The sequence below is a fragment of the Cervus canadensis genome, chromosome X (genome assembly GCF_019320065.1).
Source record: "Cervus canadensis isolate Bull #8, Minnesota chromosome X, ASM1932006v1, whole genome shotgun sequence".
NCBI classification, from domain to species: Eukaryota; Metazoa; Chordata; class Mammalia; order Artiodactyla; family Cervidae; genus Cervus; species Cervus canadensis.
Genome location: NC_057419.1, coordinates 12427224 through 12449705, shown reverse-complemented (window position 1 = coordinate 12449705; position 22482 = coordinate 12427224). Strand labels below are relative to the sequence as shown.

The window sequence follows — 22482 nt, the reverse complement described above, 5'->3', positions numbered from 1 at the left end:
AATGGTGGTATAGAGTTTAGTTACTTCAGGATCAGTGCTCTTTAAAGACCAGAAAACAAAACCATGTATGTAATAGAGAATAATTTTCTGCAGATTTGAAGGCTGGACCCTTGATGTCCCAGCAATTGATGAGTTGATGGGGCTACTAAGATTTTATAATTGATGGTAAATGTTCATGTATTTAGAAGTGGAAAGCAGTCGTTATATATGGCCTTCTTTCTCAAATCTGGGCTTCCCTGATAGCTCAGTTGGTAAAGAATCCGCCTGCAATGCAGGAGACTATGGTTTAGTTCCTGGGTAGGGAAGATCTGCTGGAGAAGGGATAGGCTACCCATGCCAGTATTCTTGGGCTTCGCTGGTGGCTCAGCTGGTAAAGAATTCACATGCAAAGTGGGAGACCTGGGTTCGATCCCTGGGTTGTGAAGATTTCCTGGAGGAGAAAGGAAAGACTACCCACTCCAGTGTTCTGGCCTGCAGAATTCCATGGACTGTGTAGTCCCTGGGGTTGCAGAGTCAGACACAACTGAGTTACTTTAATTTCAGTTCCCAAATCTAGTCCTAAATACACCTTTAAACATTCTCTTTGTTCTTCTGTAACAAGTCACCGTTTTATTTCTGAATCAGGTTTTTCTGATATGTAAAATGTTGACGTTTTGGTGATCTTGGTTGCCTTTTCTAGCTCCAAAGTTAGCTCAATTAGAATTCTTTGCCATTATTACTGACCATCAGACTTCCCTGGTCCAGTGGTTGAGCACATGCCTGTCAGTGAGGAGACACGGGTTTGATCCCTGGCGTGGGAAGATCCCACACGTTATGGAGCAACGAAGCTGGAATGCCACAGCTACTGAAGCCTAGGCATCCTCGAGTCTGACATCTGCAACAGAAGACACCGCAGTGAGAAACGCACTCACTGCAACTAAGAGAGTAACCCCCACTTACCACAAGCTTGCACACAGCAATGAAGACCCAGTGTAGCCAAAAATAAAATTTTTGAAGTAATAATAAGTTCCACGAGATGCATAATTGAGAAGTACCTGTACTTCAAAATTTTTAAATAAGTACCTTTGATTCCTGAGTGGTTGACAGCACTCTCTGAGGCATTTACTATTTCCACTGTCCTCTGTTCCATTCAGATCAGTTAGGTCATTTTCAGGCAGAGGGTTTATCCAGTCTTATGTCATTTATGATTTTTATTTTGCTTAATACTGGGGTAAACAACCTGATGAGTAGTTCTTAAGACAGGCTTATAAAACTCATGGTTTAGTTGAGTTCTACCCTTTTTTGAGGAAGCATCTTACACACAAAAACACTATAGTATTTTTAGAAAAGTCTGTATTTTTGTTTTTCCCCTTTGATTTCTTATAGACAGATACTGAGAATTTTTCCCACAGTATATGGTGTTGATAGTACAAGTACTTATCAGTTCTGTATTTAACAAGCCAAGAATTTTCAGCCTGCATTAAGCCTTCTTACCAATATACATATTCTTGGTCAGAATAAGAGACTAGGTTTGTTTTGATTTGTTTTGTTTTATCTAATGTTCTAGGCATTCATAGTCTGATGATTAAAGTAATTGTTAACTTTATCAGATGCTGTTAACAACTGTTTCTTTGTTTGGTTAATGCTCTTATTGATGTTGTGTATGCTAAAAAATGGAGAAGGAAATGGCAACCCACTCCAGTACTCTTGCTTGGAAAATTCCATGGATGTGGGAGCCTGGTAGGCTACAGTCTATGGGATTGCAAAGAACTGGACACGACTGAGTGACTTCACTTTCTTTCTTTCTGTAGTTCCTTTTGGAGAAGGAGATGGCAACCCACTCTAGTGTTCTTGAGTGGAGAATCCCATGAATGGGGGGGCCTGGTGGTCTGTGGTCTGTGGGGTTGCAAAGAGTTGGATGTGAACAACTAACACACACACACTCTTATGGTAAAATATGACAATTACAGGTGTTATATAACAGAAGGGAAAATTAAGGGGATAAAGTCATAGAATTTTCTCACAGAATTGCTTTAATATAAATGAAAAGTAGAGGACTACTGTGCTGGAAAATTAGTTTTGATATCACATTCAACAGATCACATTTTCCTTTTGGCTATGTAAAAAGCAGCAGTTTATTTTTGTGCAGAAAACAGATATATTTAAATATATCTGAAACCTATTACCTATTAATAAGTGATTACTGGATTCTTAACTGTTTTGATTAAAGACAGCCATGATATGGATATGCATGTATAATACAAAGTTTTTGTTAATTTGCAGACCATGAAGACTATGACCCACAAACTGTGAGGCTTGGAAGTAGATACAGTCATGTTCAAGAAGTTCAAGAACGGCTTAACTTCCTTAGGTTAGTTTTATATGATTAGTGATGTTTTCTTATAAGGCACATATGAAGAATGCAATGATAATATTCTTCACAGCTGAGTCTTTTTTTTTAGGTAGCCGTTTCACTCTGAGTATTTTCCCACATAAGAACCATGGCCAATAATAGGTAATGTAACATTTCTTATGTGTTCATTACTAAATACCTGTTAATTATTGGCTTAGCTTTAACTTTATCCTTTTATTGGATTTTGAAGAAAATACATTTTAAATTTCAGAGTGGTGCTTATTTATGTATTAATTAGATTTTATTCTTCATACATTTTCATACTTTGAACTATTGGACAGGAAGACAATCAGCCAGGGAATATTTTCATTAATGCTGTCATGGGCAGTAAGGAACAGGGTGGTTGGTATATGTGTGTGCTTTGTTTATACTAATAGTAACTGATAAACGTAAAGTAAATCCGTATATAATAACGTTACTTAAGATGGGGAATAAGGAAAAGGCCTATTTTTTAAGCCAGAGCTAATATTAAATTTGCTCAGTAATGTTTGGCTTTTAATGACATGTATACACAGGTTCTCAGTTTTTCATAAAAGCTTGTATTTTTTAATATATATTTACTCTTGGTAGTTTTCTCTTTAGATTTATAATGTTATATGCTATATTTCTTTTGCCAAACCATGTAGTTACTTATGGGAGAATATTTCTATTTGCATAAGTGCTTTCTAGGTCAGCCTGTAGCTACTGCTGACTAAAAATTAAGTTGCCTGTGAAAACTGCTCTGAGGAAGCCTGAGATGGGGTCAGGCTATGTATGTTTGTAGTAAAGTGTGTGGGCAGTCTGAACATCAGTGATTATTGCTGAGTTGTAAGGAAAAGCAGAAATCAACCTATGCAAGCCTCTGAACTCATTTAATTCATTCCTTTCATACACTCTTCAGCTGTCTGGGGCCAAATCCTATTTCTTGTCACATTAAGGGGTGGCAGGTATGGCACATGGCTGCTTCTGCTATATTGTAGACATTGTGTTTCCTTTTGGGAACCCTCATTCAAGTTTGTTGTTCATTCACTCAGTCATGTCCAAATCTTTGCAACCCCATGAACTGCAGCACACTGGGCTTCCCTGTCCTTCACCATCTGCCAGAGGTTGCTCAAATTAACGTCCACTGGAGTTACATCCAACCATCTCATCTTCTGTTTTCCCTTTCACATCCTGCCTTCACTGTTCCCCAGCATCAAGGTTTTTTTTAGGAAGTCAGCTCTTGGCATCAGGTAGCCAAAATACTGGTTTCCGCTTCAGTTGTCAGTTCTTCCAAGGAACACTAAGGGTTGATTCTCTTAGGATGGACTGGTTGGATCTCCTAGCAGTCCTGGGGACTCTCAAGAGTCTTCAGCATCACTGTTCAAAAGCATCAATTCTGTGACGTCTTTTAGGGTTCAGCACTCACATCCATATATTACTGCTGGAAAAGGCATAACTTTGACTATATGGACTTCTCTTGGCACAGTGATGTCTCTGTTTTTTAATATGTTCAGTCTCTAGGTTTGTCATAGCTTTTCTTCCAAGGAGCAAGTGGTTTTTAATTTCATGGCTTCAGTCACCATCCACAGTGATTTTGGAGCCCAAGAAGATGAAGTCTATCACTTTTTCCAGTTTTATCTCATCTGTTTGCTATAGTGATAGGACCAGAGGCCATGATCTTACTAGTTTTTTAAATGTTGAATTTTAAACCAGCCTTTTCACGCTCCTCTTTGACATTCATCAAGAGACTCCTTAGTTCCTCTTTGCTTTCTGCCGTTAGTATGGTATCATCTGCATATATGAGGTTGTTGATGTTTCTGTCAGCAATCTTGATTCCAACTTTGGCTTCATCCAGCCTGGCATTTCATATGATGTACTCTGTATATAAGTTAAATAAACAGGGTGATAAAATACAGTCTTGTCATACTCCTTTCCCAATTTTGAACCAGTCCTTTGTTTCATATCTGGTTCTAACTGTTGCTTCTTAACCTGCATACAGGTTTCTCAGGATGCAGGTAAGGTGATTTGGTATTTCCATCTCTTTAAGAGTTCTTCACAGCTCCTTGTGATCCACAGAGAAGCCTTTAACTTTAGTTAAAAGTAGTTAAAAAGTAGTTAAATGTAGTCACTGAAGCAGAAGTAGATGATTTTTCTGGAGTTCCTTTGCTTTCCTGTCATCCAGCAGATGTTGGTAATTTGATCTCTAGTTACTCTTGTCTTTTCTAAATCTATCTCGTGCATTTGGAAGTTCTTCGTTCATGTACTGTTGGAAGCCTAGCTTGAAGGATTTTGAGATATCCTTCAAGTTTTTTACGTTTCCTTACTGTTCTCTGAACTCAGTTGGGTATATCTTTCCCCTTTTCCTTTGCCTTTCACTTGACTTCTTTTCTCAGCTATTTGTAAGGCCTCCTCAAACAACTACTTTGTCTTGTTGCATTTCTCTTCTTGGGGGATGGTATGATCACCAACTCCTATGTGATGTTACCAACTGCTATCAACAGTTCTTCAGGCACTCTGTCTACCAGATCTAACCCCTTGAATCTATTTGTCACCCATACTATGTAATCATAAGAGATTTGATTTAGGTCATACCTGAATGGCCTAGTGGTTTTCCCTGCTTGCTTCAATTTGAACCTGAATTTTGTGGTGACAGTCTGATGGTCTGAGCCATAGTCAGCTCCAGCTTTTGTTGTTGCTGATTGTGTAGAACTTCCCCATTTTTGGCGGCGAAGAATATAATCAGTCTGATTTTGAAATTGACCATCTTGTGGTGTCTGGTATTTACCATGAGCAGTGCATTCTCGTGACAAAACTGTTAGTCTTTGCCCAGCTTCGTTTTGTACTCCAAGGCCAAACTTGGTTGTTAACTCCGGGTGTTTCTTGACTTCCTGCATTTGCATTCCAATCCCATATGATGAAAAGGACATCTTTTTTTTCGTGTTACTTCTAGGAGGTCATGTAGGTCTTAACAGAGCTGGTCAGCTTCAACAACGTCAGCATTGGTAGTTGGGGATAGACTTGGATTACTGTGATGTTCAGTGGTTTGCCTCAGAAACAAAGCAAGATCATTTTGTCAGTTTTGAGATTGCACCCAAGTACTGCCTTTCAGACTCTTGATGACTGTGAGGACTCCTCCATTCCTTCTAAGGGATTCTTGCCCACAGTAGTAAACTGTGGTTATCTGAATTAAATTCACCCATTCCCATCCATTTTAATTCACTGATTCCTAAAATGTCAGTCTTCACTGTTGCCATCTCCTTTTTTCACCGCATCAAGTTCACCTTGATTCATGGAGCTAACAATCCAGGTTCTTATGCAGTATTGTTTTTTACAGCACTGGACTTTACTTTTACCACCAGATGCACCTACAAGTGGGTGTCATTTTTCCTTTGGCCCAGCCTCTTCATTCTTTCTGGAGCTGTTTCTCAACTTCTGTCCAGTAGGGTATTGGAGACCTTCATTGTTTCTGGAGCTGTTTCTCCATTCTTGTCCAATACCATATTGAAGACCTGCCAACTTGGGGAGTGCTCATCTTCCCGTTTCATCTTTTTTTCCTTTTCATACTGTTCTTGGGTTCTCAGGGAAGGAATACTGAAGTAGTTTGCCCTTGTCTTCTCCAGTGGACCACAGATTTTCAGAACTCTCATTATGACCCATCTGTCTTTAGTGGTCCTGAATTTTATGAGTCATAGTTACACTGAGTTATACAGTAGATCACTCACCTAGAGCCAGACATCCTACCTAGAATGCAAAGTCAAGTGGGCCTTAGGAAGCATCACTAGGAACAAAGCTAATGGAGATGATGAAATTCCAGTTGAGCTATTTCAAATTCTAAAAGATGATGCTGTGAAAGTGCTGCACTCAATATGCCAGCAAATTTGGAAAACTCAGCAGTGGCCACAGGACTGGAAACGGTCAGTTTTCATTCCAATCCCAAAGAAAGACAATACCAAAGAGTGCTCAAACTACCACACAATTGCACTCATCTCACACGCTAGTAAAGTAATGCTCAAAATTCTCCAAGCCAGGCTTCAGCAATACGTGAACCAGGAACTTCCAGATGTTCAAGCTGATTTTAGAAAAGGCAGAGGAACCAGAGATCAAATTGCCAACATCCAGTGGATCATCGAAAAAGCAAGAGAGTTCTAGAAAAACATCTATTTCTGCTTTATTGACTATGCCAAAGCCTTTGACTGTGTGGGTCACAATAAACTCTAGAAAATTCTGAAAGAGGTGGGAATAGCAGACCACCTCACCTGCCTCTTCAGAAATCTGTATGCAGGTCAGGAAGCAACAGTTAGAACTGGACATGGATCAATAGACTGGTTCCAAATAGGAAAAGGAGTATGTCAAGGCTGTATACTGTCACCCTGCTTACTTCACTTATATGCAGAGTACATCATGAGACACGCTGGGCTGGAGGAAGTACAAGCTGGAATCGGGATTGCCAGGAGAAATATCAGTAAGCTCAGATATGCAGATGAAACCACCCTTGTGGCGGAAAGTGAAGACTTAAAAAGCCTCTTGATGAAAGTGAAAGAAGAGAGTGAAAAAGTTGGCTTAAAGCTCAACATTCAGAAAACAAAGATCAGGGCATCTGGTCCCATCACTTAATGCAAATAGATGGAGAAACAGTGTCAGACTTTATTTTTTGGGGCTCCAAAGTTACTGCAGATGGTGACTGCACCCTTGAAATTAAAAGACGCTTACTCCTTGGAAGAAAAGTTATGACCAGCCTAGACAGCATTTTAAAAAGCAGAGACATTACTTTGTGAACAAAGGTCCGTCTCATCAAAGTAGTCATGTATGGATGTGAGAATTGGACTATAAAGAAAGCTGAGCACCAAAGAATTGAAACTTTTGAACTGTGGTGTTGGAAAAGACTCTTGAGAGTCCCTTGGACTGCAAGGAGGTCCAACCAGTCCATCCTAAAGGAGGTCAGTCCTGAGTGTTCATTGGAAGGACTGATGTTGAAGCTGAAACTCTTAATACTTTGACCACCTGATGCAAAGAGCTGACTAATTTGAAAAGATCCTGATGCTGGGAGCGATTGGGGGCAGGAGGAGAAGCGGATGACAGAGGATGGCATAGTTGGATGGCATCACCAACTCTGGACATGAGTTTGAGTAAGCTCCGGGAGTTGGTGATACACAGGGGGGCCTGGCGTGCTGCAGTCCATGGGGTCGCAGAAAGTCAGACACAACAGTGACTGAATTGAACTGAACAGCTGGTAGAGAGACCGCTTGCAATATAGGAGGGCTTCCCTGGTGGCTCAGCTGGTAAAGAAACTGACTACAATGTGGGAGACTGGGATTTGATTCCTGGGTTGGGAAGATCCCCTGGAGCAGGGAAAGGCTACCCACTCCAGTATTGTGGCCTGGAGAATTCCATGGACTGGATAGTCCATGGAGTTGTAGAGTCAGGCATGACTGAGCGACTTTCACTTTCAGTTTCTTTCACACAGGACTTTGATCTGTGTGATCCTTTTGGTTAGCTTTCTGTGATTATGGTTTTCCTTCTGGAAATGGGGATTTTGATTCTTGCTGCTTTTGTCTGCCTTCTGATACATGAAGATAAAAGGCTTGTGTAAGCTTCCTGATGGGAGGGACTGGATGTGGGGAAAACTAAGTCTTGCTCTGGTGGCCAGGGCCCTACTCAGTAAAATGTAATCCAGTTTTCTGCTGATGGGTGGGGCAGTGCTCTGGTTTGGCCTGAGACAGTCCAGTCTGGAATCTCTGTATTAGGCTGTAGGCTCTATGGTAGTTGTAAAGGAGACCTCCTCCCCAAGATCTCAGGCCCACATGCTGCATCTCTGAGGACTGTTGCCTGCTAGTGCCCCGACCCTGCAGCAGTCCATTGTTGAGCTGCGCCTCTGCAGGAGACTTCCTAATGTCATGGGCAAGTCTGACTCAGTCTCTTGTGGGGCACTGCTCCTTTACCCCAGAGCACAAAGTTTTGTTTGTGCCTTCCAGGGGTTTCTTTCCCCCCAATCCTATGGAAGTTCTACTGACCTTTGTATTTGGAGAGCAAAAATCACTGATGACTCTGATATTTCTTGCCTACCAATGTGACTGGAAATACATAATTTCACACTACCTTTAAGAATATTATAATGTCTCACATTGAGCTCATCTCCCCAGATGCGAGTGATTACATATTCCGTCTTAGGAAAAATTGTAGTCATCAGATCTCATAACATTTATTTAAAGTGATTCTCAGCCCACTGCCACACCCACCCCCGGAAACATCCAAGGAAAAAGACTCCCACTTCATTGAGATTGTCTCCTGTATTTGGGCTAAAATTATTGATGTTTGTGTAATGTATCCCTTAGGTTTACTGGAATAGAAAGGTGTTTTAGAATTTATCTGTCCTGGATAAATTAGAACAGGCCTTTTATAGTTCCTATTGTTTATACCTATAATACAGTTCACTAAAGGAAAGCTGTGTTTTATTACTGGACTTCATGTTGCTCCTTTGTTAATAAGAGGGATTATGTAGCGTTAGAAATTTAAGGATACCTTTATACTCAGACCTAGAATTACTGATATATTGAAGACCTGATTAAGACACAAAAGAAGAAACCCACCAGCATTAAAATGAATATACCATATTGTGTTGAATATGAAGCCATCATAGCCATTAACTAAGAATGAAATGTAAATTATTCAGATTAAATTCAGATTCTGTTTTCTTTCACTGTCATTTAGAGAAGTAAGACATAGTAAGTAGAGAAGTCCTAAAAGAAACTAAGAGTCTCAAAGACAAAGGACACTACCTGAGAATTATCAGCTTCATTGTATTTTAATGGAAACTAACAGTCACACAACTGAAAAGCATCAGAGGACATCTTGAATTGTCACAAACACAATGATTACTGACCTAGAAGTAAGGTTGAATTATGTAGGTAGTTTTGTTTACTGTGTGCAGGTATTGAATGTAATATTTTAAGAAATTAAAAAGCTTTGAGTTTTCTTTTTAATAACGTTTAGGGGTTGCTAAGAGTCGGACACGACTGAGCGACTTCACTTTAACTTTTCACTTTCATGCACTGGAGAAGGAAATGGCAGCCTACTCCAGTGTTCTTGCCTGGAGAATCCCAGGGACAGGGGAGCCTGGTGGACTGCGATCTATGGGGTCGCACAGAGTCAGACAGGATTGAAGTGATTTAGCAGCAGCAGTTAGCTGAAAGTCATCGTATGTAATATCTCCTTTTGCTTTGAAACCATACAAGCTAAATTAGAATGTGACTTCAGAGTCTGAACTTCTTGAAAACAAGGAATAAGCTTCTATATTTAGATGAAATCATATAGCGTAGTTCCTGGAGCTTTGTAGTTGGCCAATAAATAGATATTTGCTAAATAATTAATAAGTGCCAGAGATGTGGTTAAAAAATAAATATTTCTGAAAAGATGCCTTTTTAAGCTGTAATTAAAATGTGATTATGCTAAATGAATTATTTCAAATACTTGCAATAAACTGTATTTGAGGGCAAAATTTTATAAACCTAATTACTGATTTCTTAAATTTTTTCCAAGGTTTTTATTAAAGGATGGCCAGCTGTGGCTTTGTGCTCCTCAGGCAAAACAAATATGGAAATGCTTAGCAGAGAACGCAGTTTATGTTTGTGATCGTGAAGCCTGTTTTAAGTGGTATTCCAAGTTAATGGGGGATGAACCAGACTTAGATCCTGATATTAATAAGGAATTCTTTGAAAATAATGTGCTTCAACTTGATCCTTTCCTGTTAACTGAAAATGGAATGAAATGTTTTGAACGATTCTTCAAAGCTGTTAATTGTCGAGAAGGGAAACTGGTAACAAAAAGAAGAGCCTATATGATGGATGATTTGGAACTAATAGGATTAGACTACCTTTGGAGAGTAAGTAAAGAAGTAGGAACCCCTGTTTACGAACATTGTACTTGAGGTGGCTCCTATAAAATGTAATTGAGGAGTCATGATTTTGCTTTTAATTTATGTGTATTTATCCTCTTTGGTGTTTGTGCTAGAAATTGAGGGGTAGCCGGGAGGGACTGGGTGGGAGCTGTTCACCCCTAAGTTCTTGTTATGTCGTTTTTATTTGCCACTATTTTTGAGTTCATATTTCCCCCCCCTTACCTCTCACCCTACCTCCCCCGCTGTCACCACCAGTGTATCTTTGTGCTTAGAATTATTTGAGATGTGTGCAAGTAGAGTAACCATTGCCTACCTGCACATCTTTCACAATTCCCTTTGAAAAGGTCATTGGCTACCTTTCTTAAAAGTTATATCTTGGGGCTTATTGTACATTTAATCCCAAAAGAAATGAAGGACAGAAAAGAGGACTGTTAGTTAGACGAAGTCATTAGTACCTTTATGATATTGTTTCATTTGTGATATATTTAAATACCTAGGAGAAAAATGCTGTATTGTACTTACGGTTTTTCCATCTTGATAATTAAATCTTAATTACCATCTCAAAATCTAAGCTATTAAACTTCAGCTTATATTGTATTTTGTATGTGGGGTTTTTTGTTTCATTTCTCATCCCTGGGCAAACAAAGGTGTTTGGTCTTTCTTTGATATTAGTGGTTTTTTGACTTAGTCTCCCCCTATTCCTTTCCTTTTGCCTCCCTGGACCCTTGAAGGATCAGCCCTGAAACACCCAAATAACCATAGAATTCTAAACATGTTGTGAAAATCTCCGATACAGTTAGATAAGTGATAAAGATGTTCAAAAGTTTTTGGAGTTGACTGAATTGTTTTCTGTGATAAATGATTTTTCATGGAAAATTTTCAGCTTCTTTGAATTACTCCTTGAAAATCTCATAGCCTGGCTGCCAAATTGCAGAATTATGTAGTACTGATTAAAGTATATGCTTTTCATTTTAAAGCAAATTACTCGAGAAAATTTGTATATAGTAATTATTAATATTCCACTTAATTCTATCACTTAATTTTATTTGGCTTGCATATCAAAAGCAGTTTAGTTTTAGATTATTCACTTTTAAAAATTACAGCATTTGAATTTAAGTACCAAATGAAAATATATCTTGAATGTTACTAATTACTTTAATTTTTGGATCTAGGTCGTAATTCAGAGTAATGATGATATTGCCAGCAGAGCTATAGATCTCCTTAAAGAAATATATACAAATCTTGGCCCCAGATTACAGGTCAATCAGGTGAGGATTGAGATGCATAAACACTTCCATTACAGTTAAACTGAAAAGTAACTTTGTGTTAAGTAGAGTCTTTTAAATGTAAATACTTAATGCACATTTGTCTCTTACAAAATGCCAACTCTTTATAATTATCTTTAGGTGGCTAGGATAATTTTGACTATAATGATTTATTATTGTTTGCTGAGGCAATCAAAATACTTGCTTTGACATCAATCCAAATTTTTTTTTCATAGTTGGTTCATACTTGTTTATTATTGACTTCCTTTTGTGTTTTATTTATTTATTTTTTTTTAATTTTTTTATTAGTTGGAGGCTAATTACTTCACAACATTTCAGTGGGTTTTGTCATACATTGATATGAATCAGCCATAGATTTACACTTATTCCCCATCCCGATCCCCCCTCCCACCTCCCTCTTCACCCGACTCCTCTGGGTCTTCCCAGTGCACCAGGCCCGAGCACTTGTCTCATGCATCCCACCCTGGGCTGGTGATCTGTTTCACCATAGATAGTATACATGCTGTTCTTTTGAAAACATCCCACCCTCACATTCTCCCACAGAGTTCAAAAGTCTGTTCTGTATTTCTGTGTCTCTTTTTCTGTTTTGCATATAGGGTTATCATTACCATCTTTCTAAATTCCATATATATGTGTTAGTATGCTGTAATGTTCTTTATCTTTCTGGCTTACTTCACTCTGTATAATGGGCTCCAGTTTCACCTTTTGTGTTTTATTGCTGATTTATATATGATGTGATTGGGAATTACCTAAAGGTTGTCTTTAATTGCATTACTGTCATTTGGTTTTAAATTTTGAAGCAGTTTACCGTCTTTATTTGGCTTATTATTTGTAGGTGGTTATCCATGAAGACTTTATTCAGTCTTGCTTTGATCGTTTGAAAGCTTCATATGATACATTGTGTGTTTTGGATGGTGACAAAGACAGCATTAACTGTGCAAGACAGGAAGCTGTTCGAATGGTTCGAGTATTGACTGTTTTACGTGAATACATAAATGAATGTGATAGTGATTATCATGAGGAAAGAACAATTCTACCTATGTCAAGGTTTGTAAGAAACTGATCTTTTGGTATTAATTTGAAGTTATTTATATTTTATTAGCCAGCTAATTGGGAAAGTTTTGACATACAGATTAAAAAGACCATAAGCAAAGAATGTATTTCTGGTGGTCAGTGTCCTGCATTTTAAAAACATTATTTGGATCTTATAGACACTGTTAAGTAGAAAATTTTAAGTTATATTTTGGAGAGGTGCTGTTTCCCAGGCTATTTTCTGTCAAGTGTGGCCTTGGTTTTGGCAGTTGATATGTTTTTATTTTGATATTATTTGTTTATGGTGTTAATAAAGTTTTTTAGAGACATCATTGGCAGTTCTGTGGTTAAGCCTCTACTTTCAATGCACAGGGCTCTGTTTCACTCCCTTGTTGGGAAACTAAGATTCCATATTCTGCACAGCCAGACCATAAAGAAAAATCTTTAAAGCTGCTTATGTAAATGTAACAAAGAATATTTTTTTAAATCGTCTTTACCAAACTTTCCTAAATTTAGAAACTCATAAAATAATTCATTAAATCATTTCAGTATAATTATGAATTAATATATTACAAATTACAGGATATAAATGATATGTCATAAATTAAATAAACATACTAAATTATTTAATAATGCTTTAAATGGAAGTTCTAGTTTTGGGAAAGTTTGTAGGATAAGTATCATTAGATATTTTAAAACTGAGACCATTTTTCAAAATGAAAAATGTAAAATAGCTACTTTAATGTGATTTTTACTTTGTGTCCTACCTGTGTGAAGAGAATATACTAAGAAATATTTTGGGGTGAATTTTTAACAATTAAAATTTTTTTTAGAGGAAACGTCCATTTTTTAATGTTTTTGTTTACACTCTCAAGCTGAAGCATATCTCTCTTCCACATTTAAAAATATTCCTGGTGAAGTGAGCTTTTATAGCTTAAGATTAACTGATGTGTTATTTGTGTCTGTATTATAGTTTAATGTAAGAAGATATGTTTTTCTGCAGCCGTAGAGACAAAGGTTAATAGCAATGGAGTATAGTCACATTGTGCTTTCAAGATTAGTTACATTGTTAATAATTAAAGAAACATAAAATTGTTATTTTCTATATTCTAAATGCAAAATCAGTCTACTTTCCTGTTAGGAAGGAAATGTTACATTCTCAAATTTTTGTCTTGACCATCTCTTGAATATTATTGTTTTTTCTCTCACAGAGCATTCCGTGGTAAACATCTCTCTCTCATAGTTCGGTTTCCAAACCATGGCAGACAGGTTGATGATTTGGATATATGGTCTCATACAAATGATACTGTTGGTTCAGTACGACGATGTATTCTCAATCGTATTAAGGCAAATGTAGCCCATACAAAAATTGAACTCTTTGTAGGTGGTGAATTAATAGATTCTGAAGATGACAGAAAGCTAATTGGACAGCTAAACTTAAAAGACAAATCAGTAAGTACATATAATTTTCAAATATTCTCCCAAAATTAAACATGGAGGCTGTTTTTCATTTGTTTGTAAATATTTATTTAGCATCTAATTGTCTGCAGCCTTCTCTGTTAGGTGTTTTGGTTATAACCTTAAGTAAGACAGATGTCTTGACAGTAGTGTTGTGGAGGAGATAACTACTAAGTGTTTATTTTAACTTTTTAATCATTTGTCTAAAGTTGAAGCAGAAAATATTTTTTAGCTTTATGATATGTAGTTTATATTTTGTGCAGGTATTTTCCATTTTCTTTTGTACTTATACATGCTGTCATTTTTCAGATAATTACGGCCAAACTTACACAAGTAAGTTGCAATATGCCTTCCAGCCCTGATAGTTCTTCTGATTCCTCAACTGGATCTCCTGGGACCCATTGTAATCGTTACAGTGATGGCCCTAAACCAGAAGTGGAAAGTTGTTTGCCTGGGGTGGTGAGTAGATATTGTATGCAAAGCATTACACTGTTCTTTGATAATACAGAGAAATGTGTAGAATGGCTGCTTTCTTAACAAGTTTACATGTTTTTTAGATTGGGCAAATATCTAATAAATATACAGTTAAATATTAACTTCTTGTTGAATTTTTTGGTGTTGGATTTTAAAATAAAATTTCCGCATGGATATAGGATTATATTTGGAAAGAATTAATTGATTACATTTGGATAATACTAAACATATATTCTAGAAAATATTAGCCTTTCCTTTGAATCATTACAGAAACCTACAATCTGCTGTTTTTTTCATTTTCTTAGTAATTTTACATCTGAAGAAACAGCCTTTTTCTCACTCCTTGTCTACCCCTCTTTCATAAGACTTATTCTGGGATAGTACCACTTCTGTGTAAGAGGAATTTGACTCCTTGCAACAGTTAGATTAGGAATTTAGTCTGTAGTAGTTACCCCTGAAGGATGAAGTGTCTTCTATAAATAGCTTTGAGAACTGTATAGAATTCAGAGAAGCTTTGAAGGCTTATTTAATAAATGACTGCATTTTCATTATGAAGAATCAGTTGATTTGTAAAAGTGAGAAGATAAGGAAGGCCAGCAGTTTCAGATAGTAAAGATGGCATAGGCAAAGATGATATTTATAAGTAGAAAATTTATTTAGGGAAACTGTATAGGACAATTTTGAATAACAAAATTTTTTGACCTAATTTATAGGTATATACTTTTCGTATTCTGTATTCCAGATAATGTCACAACATCCCAGGTACATCTCTTTCCTTTGGCAAGTCGCTGACTTAGGTAGCAATCTGAATATACCACCTCTTAGAGATGGAGCCAGAATACTTATGAAACTTATGCCAATGGGTAAGAAAAATACCTCCCCATTTCTCTCTGCACTCTGTTGCTAATGCTGACACATAATTAATAAATACTGTTTTTTAAATACATATCTTGTGGTATAGTCTGTAGTGTTGATCATGTATCATTCATACCATTGCCGATGAGAAATTTAATGTGAACCATTTAAAAATATTTAAGGGCATATAGTTAAAAAAATTTTTTTTAAATCACTCCCTCTTATTTGCTTGATTTTCTCTGCTGTTTATTATTAAATTTTCCACATTCCCTGCAGTAATTTTTTAAAACAATTTTCAACATGGATAGATGTATTATTTCTTAGTCTTTCTTTTGCTCCAGTCTATTTCTCCTGGATATCATTATTCTCAGACTTGTTTATACAACTTTTGTATGCTAGACCCTCTGGTACACCTCTGTCTTCACACTTAGTCCTCAGTTTGCTGAAGCATAACCTTCTGAAACAAACAAAAAGCTATATGGGAAGCAAATTTTTTAACATAAAAAATTATTATTCTCAATGCCACTGAACTGTAATCTATTATAGTATTTTTGTTCATTTTATTTATAATAGTTTGAGCATAGAATTAAAGGCTGAAACTTTCCATAGTAATTTCATGCAGTATTGACCATATAGAAGACTGAAGCCAGTTTTATCAATCTTTTTTCTGTGGAGAAGCTTTTTTCTCTTTTTTCTTTCTCAACCTTTAGTTGAGATCTGATGACTTGTCTTTATATGAATTTTTTTAGGAGAGGAAGAATTGTTTTATTTTCATTGGTGGTGACTGCTTAGCGCACTTGGTCAGTCAAGTGATTTAACTTCTTACTTCACACATGAGAGATTTGGAAATTTTTAATATTTTTGGCATTGTTTCATTTATGCTTTTGAAAATACATTATGCATCAGAAGGTCCTGTTGGATTTACTAAATTCATTTTCATGTTTTGGCTAATTACAGTTTTCTTTTGAAGGTTATGTTGATGTAATTCTGAATTGACTTTTTTAGCTTATTGTAACATTTTCACTATCTATTTTTTTTTCTTCCTTACAGTTCTGTTGTATTTTATGAACGCTTTGATGTGTTTGTACCGTAATAGAATATTTGTTCATCTAAGCCTTATGTTTTGTAAAACCAACCATGTCTTATTACTGGGAGGAGTTCACAAAGTTATAGAGAATTAGGAAATATATTACAAAAACTTTTTATTTCTTAACTATATGAGAGTAATTGATCTGATATTTTGTTATTCTCCAGAATGATACTGTGATTTCCTTCAAATAAAGACAGTCTGTTGTCTAATAGAGAATTAAAAATGTAAAGCAGAAAATTAGCAGCCAGATTTTCATCATGTAATTGATTGTATCCATTCAAGATGCACCAGTTATTCCGGTAACATTTTTAGCAAAGATTAGAAAACTTTTCCTGTTAAAGACTGGTAGCAAATATATTAGGTAGTGTAGACCAGTAGATGAAAATCAAGGATACCATGTAGGTACTTAAATAAAGGAAAACAAATTATCACAGAGGTTTTTATTAGCACAATTCAAGCTAAAATCATATAGTGAAGTTTTTATGATATGAGTCCACTAATGGAAGTCATGGAACTCTTTAGGGCATTATAATACTTTTTGAAGTTCGAAGTCTGTGTTCCATTTTATCAAATCAGTTGCAAATGTTCATTTGTTATTGCTTGTCTCTAAAATACAGATTATTTTATCTTTGGCATGGTTTTCACACAAACAGGTAATGCTCCATGAGCATATATAAAAGGCATTTATATTTCTTCAATTTTTCTTAATATTTGATTTTTATTATGTCATTGCATTGCAGCTTAATCACTTCGCATTTTAGGCTAGATTGGAAGCTTTTCAATTACGTTGTTCATTGCACTTTGAAATAATGGAGTTTCCTTTGCACTTAATTCAAGGTTTGAAATGCAGCAGGAACTGTAATCTCAGTTTGGAAAATATATCTGTCATAATTTAAATCATCTCTACCTTACTTATAATACCTAACAAGCTGTAAATGGTTGTTGTTTTGTTTAGTGAATAATGACAAGAAAAGTTTGTGATTGTTTGGTACAGATGGTAAGTCTAATTGCATAGTAAACAGAGGAAGTGGCATAATTAACTCTAAGGCGAGTGCAGAGAAAAAGAGAGTGAGAGAAAGTGACTGGCTTTAGTGAGAAACCAGTGCTTACCCTACAGCCAGCTCTTCTTATACTGTGTGTGTGTGTGTCACTGTTTACAGCCAACCCTTCTTATACTCTGTGTGTATGTGTCACCGTTTACAGCTAGCCCTTGTATTCTCTGTGTGTGTTTCCCATCGCTTCAGTCGTGTCTGACTGTTTGTGACTCTTTGGACCGTAGCCTGCCAGTCTCCTCTGTCCGTGGGATTTTCCTGGCAAGGATATTGGATTGGGATGCCATTTCCCTCTCCATCTTATACCCTGTCAATGGGAAATTGTGCCCTGAAGGCCTTAGTTTATCCTTCGCCTGTTGGAGGTATCTCACTGTTGGGTTGTCATGTAGTCTTGATAAACTGGCACCAGCAGAGAAAAATAGGCTATTGCTTTAAGGAAAAAACAGGATGCCCACCAGGGCAGTGTGGGCACTGTGACTTCATCCGTTTTTTGTCAGGTTACCACAATGGGCCATTTTTAAATAATACGCTCTGAGCCCCTTTTGGATCCTAACCATAATGTTTCTTACACTTGCAAATTGCTTTCTAATAGTGAGCTGAAAGAAAACTGACTGAATAAAACAGTATTTAAAGCAAAAGTATATATAGGAAATTTAAGTATAAGAAAATAACAAACTTGCACCGTCTACCACCATTATGATACAAACATATGCTATTTAACATTCTCCAATATTTTTTCTTTTTTAAATCTTTCATAATGATAATGAAGACAGTGTTCATGATGGTACATGCCTACAGACCTGATGTTGTGAAGAGTAAGATGTGTGACACTGTCGTTAAGGTGTTCAACACCAGGCTAACTCCAATCATTGATATATATTCAAGGATCATATATTGGAAGGACTGGGTTCAGATTCTAAACTCTGAGATTTTGAAGAAGTTCAGATACACTGTTGTCAGGATCAGTGACAGTTAAAGACTAAGAATCTTTTAAGAGTAGAAGGTTGAGACTTCAGAACTATAGGTGCTTTAGTTACAAACATTGACATAAGAATTTGTTTCCTTTCTTCTTTATTTGGATCATCGAACAAATTAACAGTAGTTGTAAGTCATATTGTTATACTTTGGGTGACATAGAGGCTTCCTCAACCTCTAGGGAAGGATTGTATATGAGGACTGTATTTTTTTAAACAGTTGGTGCCTGGAATTTCCCTTGTGGTCCAGTGCTTAAGACTTTGAGCTCTGCAGCAAGTAAAATAAAGCAAGGTAGGGTAAACTGTTGTTGCCTGGTGAAAACCTGCTGCATTTTTCAGGTGTCCAGATTGATGGTTCTGTTTCTGCTTAATCTCCTGCCTCATTATCATTATCATCTGTAGAAGATGTTAGCAGATTTTTTAGTTCCTTTTTGGTAGAAATTAGAGATCTCCAACCAGAAAATTAGAGATACCAAGGGACCATTTCATGCAGAGATGAGCACAATAAAGGACAGCAACTATATGGACTTAATAGATGCAGAAGATATTAAGAAGTGGCAGGAATACACAGAACTATAGAAAAAAGATCTTCATGACCAAGATAGCCACAAGGGTGTGATCACTCAACTAGAACCAGATCCTGGAATGTGAAGTCAAGTGGGCCTTAGGAAGCATGACCATGAACAAAGCTAGTGAGGTGGTGGAATTCCATTTGTGCCTTTTGAAATACTAGATAACACTGTTAAGGTGCTGCACAGAATATGCCAGCAAATTTGGAAAACTCAGCAGTGGCCACAGGACTGGAAAAGGTCAGTTTTCATTCCAGTTCCAAAGAAAGGCAGTGCCAAAGAATGTTCAGACTGCTGCACAATTTGCACTCATCTCACACACTAGCAAAGTAATGCTCAAAATTCTCCAAGCCAGGCTTCAATAGTATGTGAACCAAGAACTTCCAGATGTTCAGGCTGCATTCAGAAGACACTGAGGAATGAGAGATACATTGCCAACATCCTCTGGATCCTCAAAAGAGAGAGTTCCAGAAAGACATCTACTTCTTTATTGATTATGCCAAAACCTTTGACTGTGTGATCACAACAAACTGTAGAAATGGAAATACCAGACCACCTTACCTGCCTTCTGAGAAATCTGTATGCAGGTCAAGAAGCAACAGCTAGAACCAGACATGGAACAAAAGACTGGTTCCAAATTGGTAAAGGAGTACGTTAAGGCTGTGTATTGTCACACTGCTTGTTTAACTTATATGCAGAGTACATCATGAGAAATGCTGGACTGGATGAAGCATGAACTGGAATCAAGATTGGTGGAAGAAATATCAATAACATCAGATACATCCTTATGGCAGAAGGCGAAGAACTGTTAAAGACGCTCTTGATGAAAGTGAAAGAGGAGAGTGAAAAAGTTGACCTAAAACTCAACATTCAAACAATGAAGATCCTGGCATCTGGTCCAGTCCCTACGTGGTAAGTAGATGGAGAAACAATGGAAACAGTGACAGACTTTTGTTTTCTTGGGCTTCAAAATCACTGCAGATGGTTGCTGCAGCCATGAAATTAAGAGATGCTTGCTCCTTGGAAGAAAAGTTATGACCAACCTAGATAGCATATTAAAAAAGCAGAGATATTACTTTGCCAACAAAGTTCATCTAGTCAAAGCTATGGTTTTTCCAGTAGTCATATATAGATATGAGACTTGGACTTTAAAGAGAGCTGAGTGCTGAAGAATTTGATACTTTTGAACTGTGGTGTTGGAGAAGACTGTTGAGAGTTCTTTGGACTGCAAGGAGATCAATCCAGTCACTCTTAAAGGAAATCAATCCTGAATATTCATTGGAAGGACTGAAGCTGAAATTCTAATACTTTGGACACCTGATGGGAAGAACCTGATTGGAAAAGCCCCTGATGCTGGCAGAGATTGAAGACAGGATGAGATATTTAATGACCATCACCAACTTGATGAACATGAGTTTGAGTAAGCTCCAAGAGTTGGTGATGGACAGAGAACGCTGCCCAGCATGCTGTAGTCCATGGGGTCACAAGGAGTTGGACAGGACTGAGCAATTGAACTTACTTATTGGTAGAAATTTGTCTGTGCTCTTTAATCTGTTCCTCAGTTATCCTGTGTCATCCTAGGAAGAACCTTCCAACTTATTGATGCATTGGAACATTCAGGGTATTCTTTTTTATTATTACTCTTTTCCATTATTGTTTATCACAGGATATTGAATAAAGTTATGACAAACCTAGATGGCATATTAAAAAGCAGAGACATTACTTTGTCAACAAACATCCATCTAGTTAAGGCTATGGTTTTCCAGTGGTCATGTATGGATGTGAGAGTTGGACTGTGAAGAAAGCTGAGCATCGAAGAATTGATGCTTTTGAACTGTGGTGTTCGAAAAGACTGTTGAGAGTCCCTTGGACTGCAAGGAGATCCAGCCAGTCCATCCTAAAGGAAAGCAGTCCTGGGTGTTCATTGGAAGGACTGATGCTGAAGCTGAAACTCCAATACTTTGGCCACCTCATGTGAAGAGTTGACTCAGTGGAAAAGACCCTGATGCTGGGAGGGATTGAGGGCAGGAGGAGAAAGGGATGACAGAGGATGAGATGGCTGGATTGCATCACTGACTCGATGGACATGAGTTTGAGTAATCTCCGGGAGTTGGTGATGGACAGGGAGGCCCGGCATGCTGCGATTCATGGGGTCTTAAAGAGTCAGACATGACTGAGTGACTGAACTGAGCTGATTGAATAAAGGCTCCTGTGCTATATAGTAGGACTTTGTTGGTGCAAGAGGTTCTTGACTCCTTCATTAATTGTGAGGAAGCCCCTGAAATAATTGACTTTCTTTACCCCATAATGATTTCAGAGGTCCACTGATTGTGTTGGGCTGTAAAGTGTCAATAGTCTGCAACTTAGTAAGCACTGTTGTATCTGCAGTTGAAGCTTTTTAGATTCATGGTGTTGCAGGGAAATTTAGCCGGAAGAGTGGCATGAATCTCCTGAAGATGAAGTATAAATCACCTTGATGCATTTGATGAATTGTTTAATCTCTTGGTTTCAGCAGTGACATAGAGTTACAGGAGTCAGGAACACCATTTCCACGTGATGCAGAGATTAGGGGTGGTTGTAACCATTGTCTGTTAGGAGGACCATGAAGGAAGTCTCCTTCTCACGATGTATTTGTTCACGTCGGTAATGAAGCACTTGTGAAGTCATTTTGAGGACAAGATAGCTAAGCCCCAGGCACACTTTTTTTTTTAAAATTAATTAAAAAAAACTTTAATTGGAGGCTAATTACTTTACACTATTGTGATGGTTTTTGCCATACATTGATATGAATCAGTCATTGGTGTACATGTGTCCCCCATCCTGAAACTCCCTCCCCCCTCCCTCCCCATCCCATCCCTCTGGGTTGTCCCAGTGCACTGGCCTTGAGTACCCTGTTCATGCATCAAACTTGGACCGGGGATCTATTTCACATACGGTAATATACATGTTTCAGTGCTCCTCTCTCAAATCATCTCATCCTCGCCTTCTCCCACAGAGTCCAAAAGTTTTTTCTTTATGTCTGTGTCTCTTTTGCTGTCTCGCATATAGGGCCATTGTTAACCATCTTTCCAGAGTCCATATATGTGCGTTAATATACTGTATTGGTGTTTTTCTTTCTGACTTACTTGATTCTCTATAATGGGCTCCTGTTTCCTCCACCTCATTAGAACTGATTCAAATGCATTTTTTTTTTTTCAAATGCGTTCTTTTTAATAACTGAGTAATATTCCATTGTGTATATACACAACAGCTTTCTTATCCTTTCTTTTGCCGATGGACATCTAGGTTGCTTCCATGTCCTAGCTATTGTAAACAGTGCTGCAGTGAACACTGGGGTACATTACATGTGTCTCTTTCAATTCTGGTTTCCTCAGTGTGTATGCCCAGCAGTGGGATTGCTAGCCCCAGACATTATTGAATTTGTTTTTGACTGCTGGGTATTGTT

General features: G+C 37.4%; 1 protein-coding gene across 2 annotated transcripts in view; it reads left to right on the top strand.

The window, feature by feature from the left end:
* Positions 1–22482, top strand: part of LOC122434400 (probable ubiquitin carboxyl-terminal hydrolase FAF-X) — a 119066-nt gene that overhangs the window by 42248 nt on the left and 54336 nt on the right. For both annotated transcript variants that reach the window (XM_043457724.1, XM_043457723.1), the window contains exons 14-20: positions 2263–2350; positions 9890–10232; positions 11420–11515; positions 12369–12580; positions 13777–14017; positions 14333–14482; positions 15240–15360. In XM_043457724.1, the coding sequence (XP_043313659.1) occupies positions 2263–2350; positions 9890–10232; positions 11420–11515; positions 12369–12580; positions 13777–14017; positions 14333–14482; positions 15240–15360 (1251 nt within the window). The remainder of the gene's footprint in view (positions 1–2262; positions 2351–9889; positions 10233–11419; positions 11516–12368; positions 12581–13776; positions 14018–14332; positions 14483–15239; positions 15361–22482) is intronic.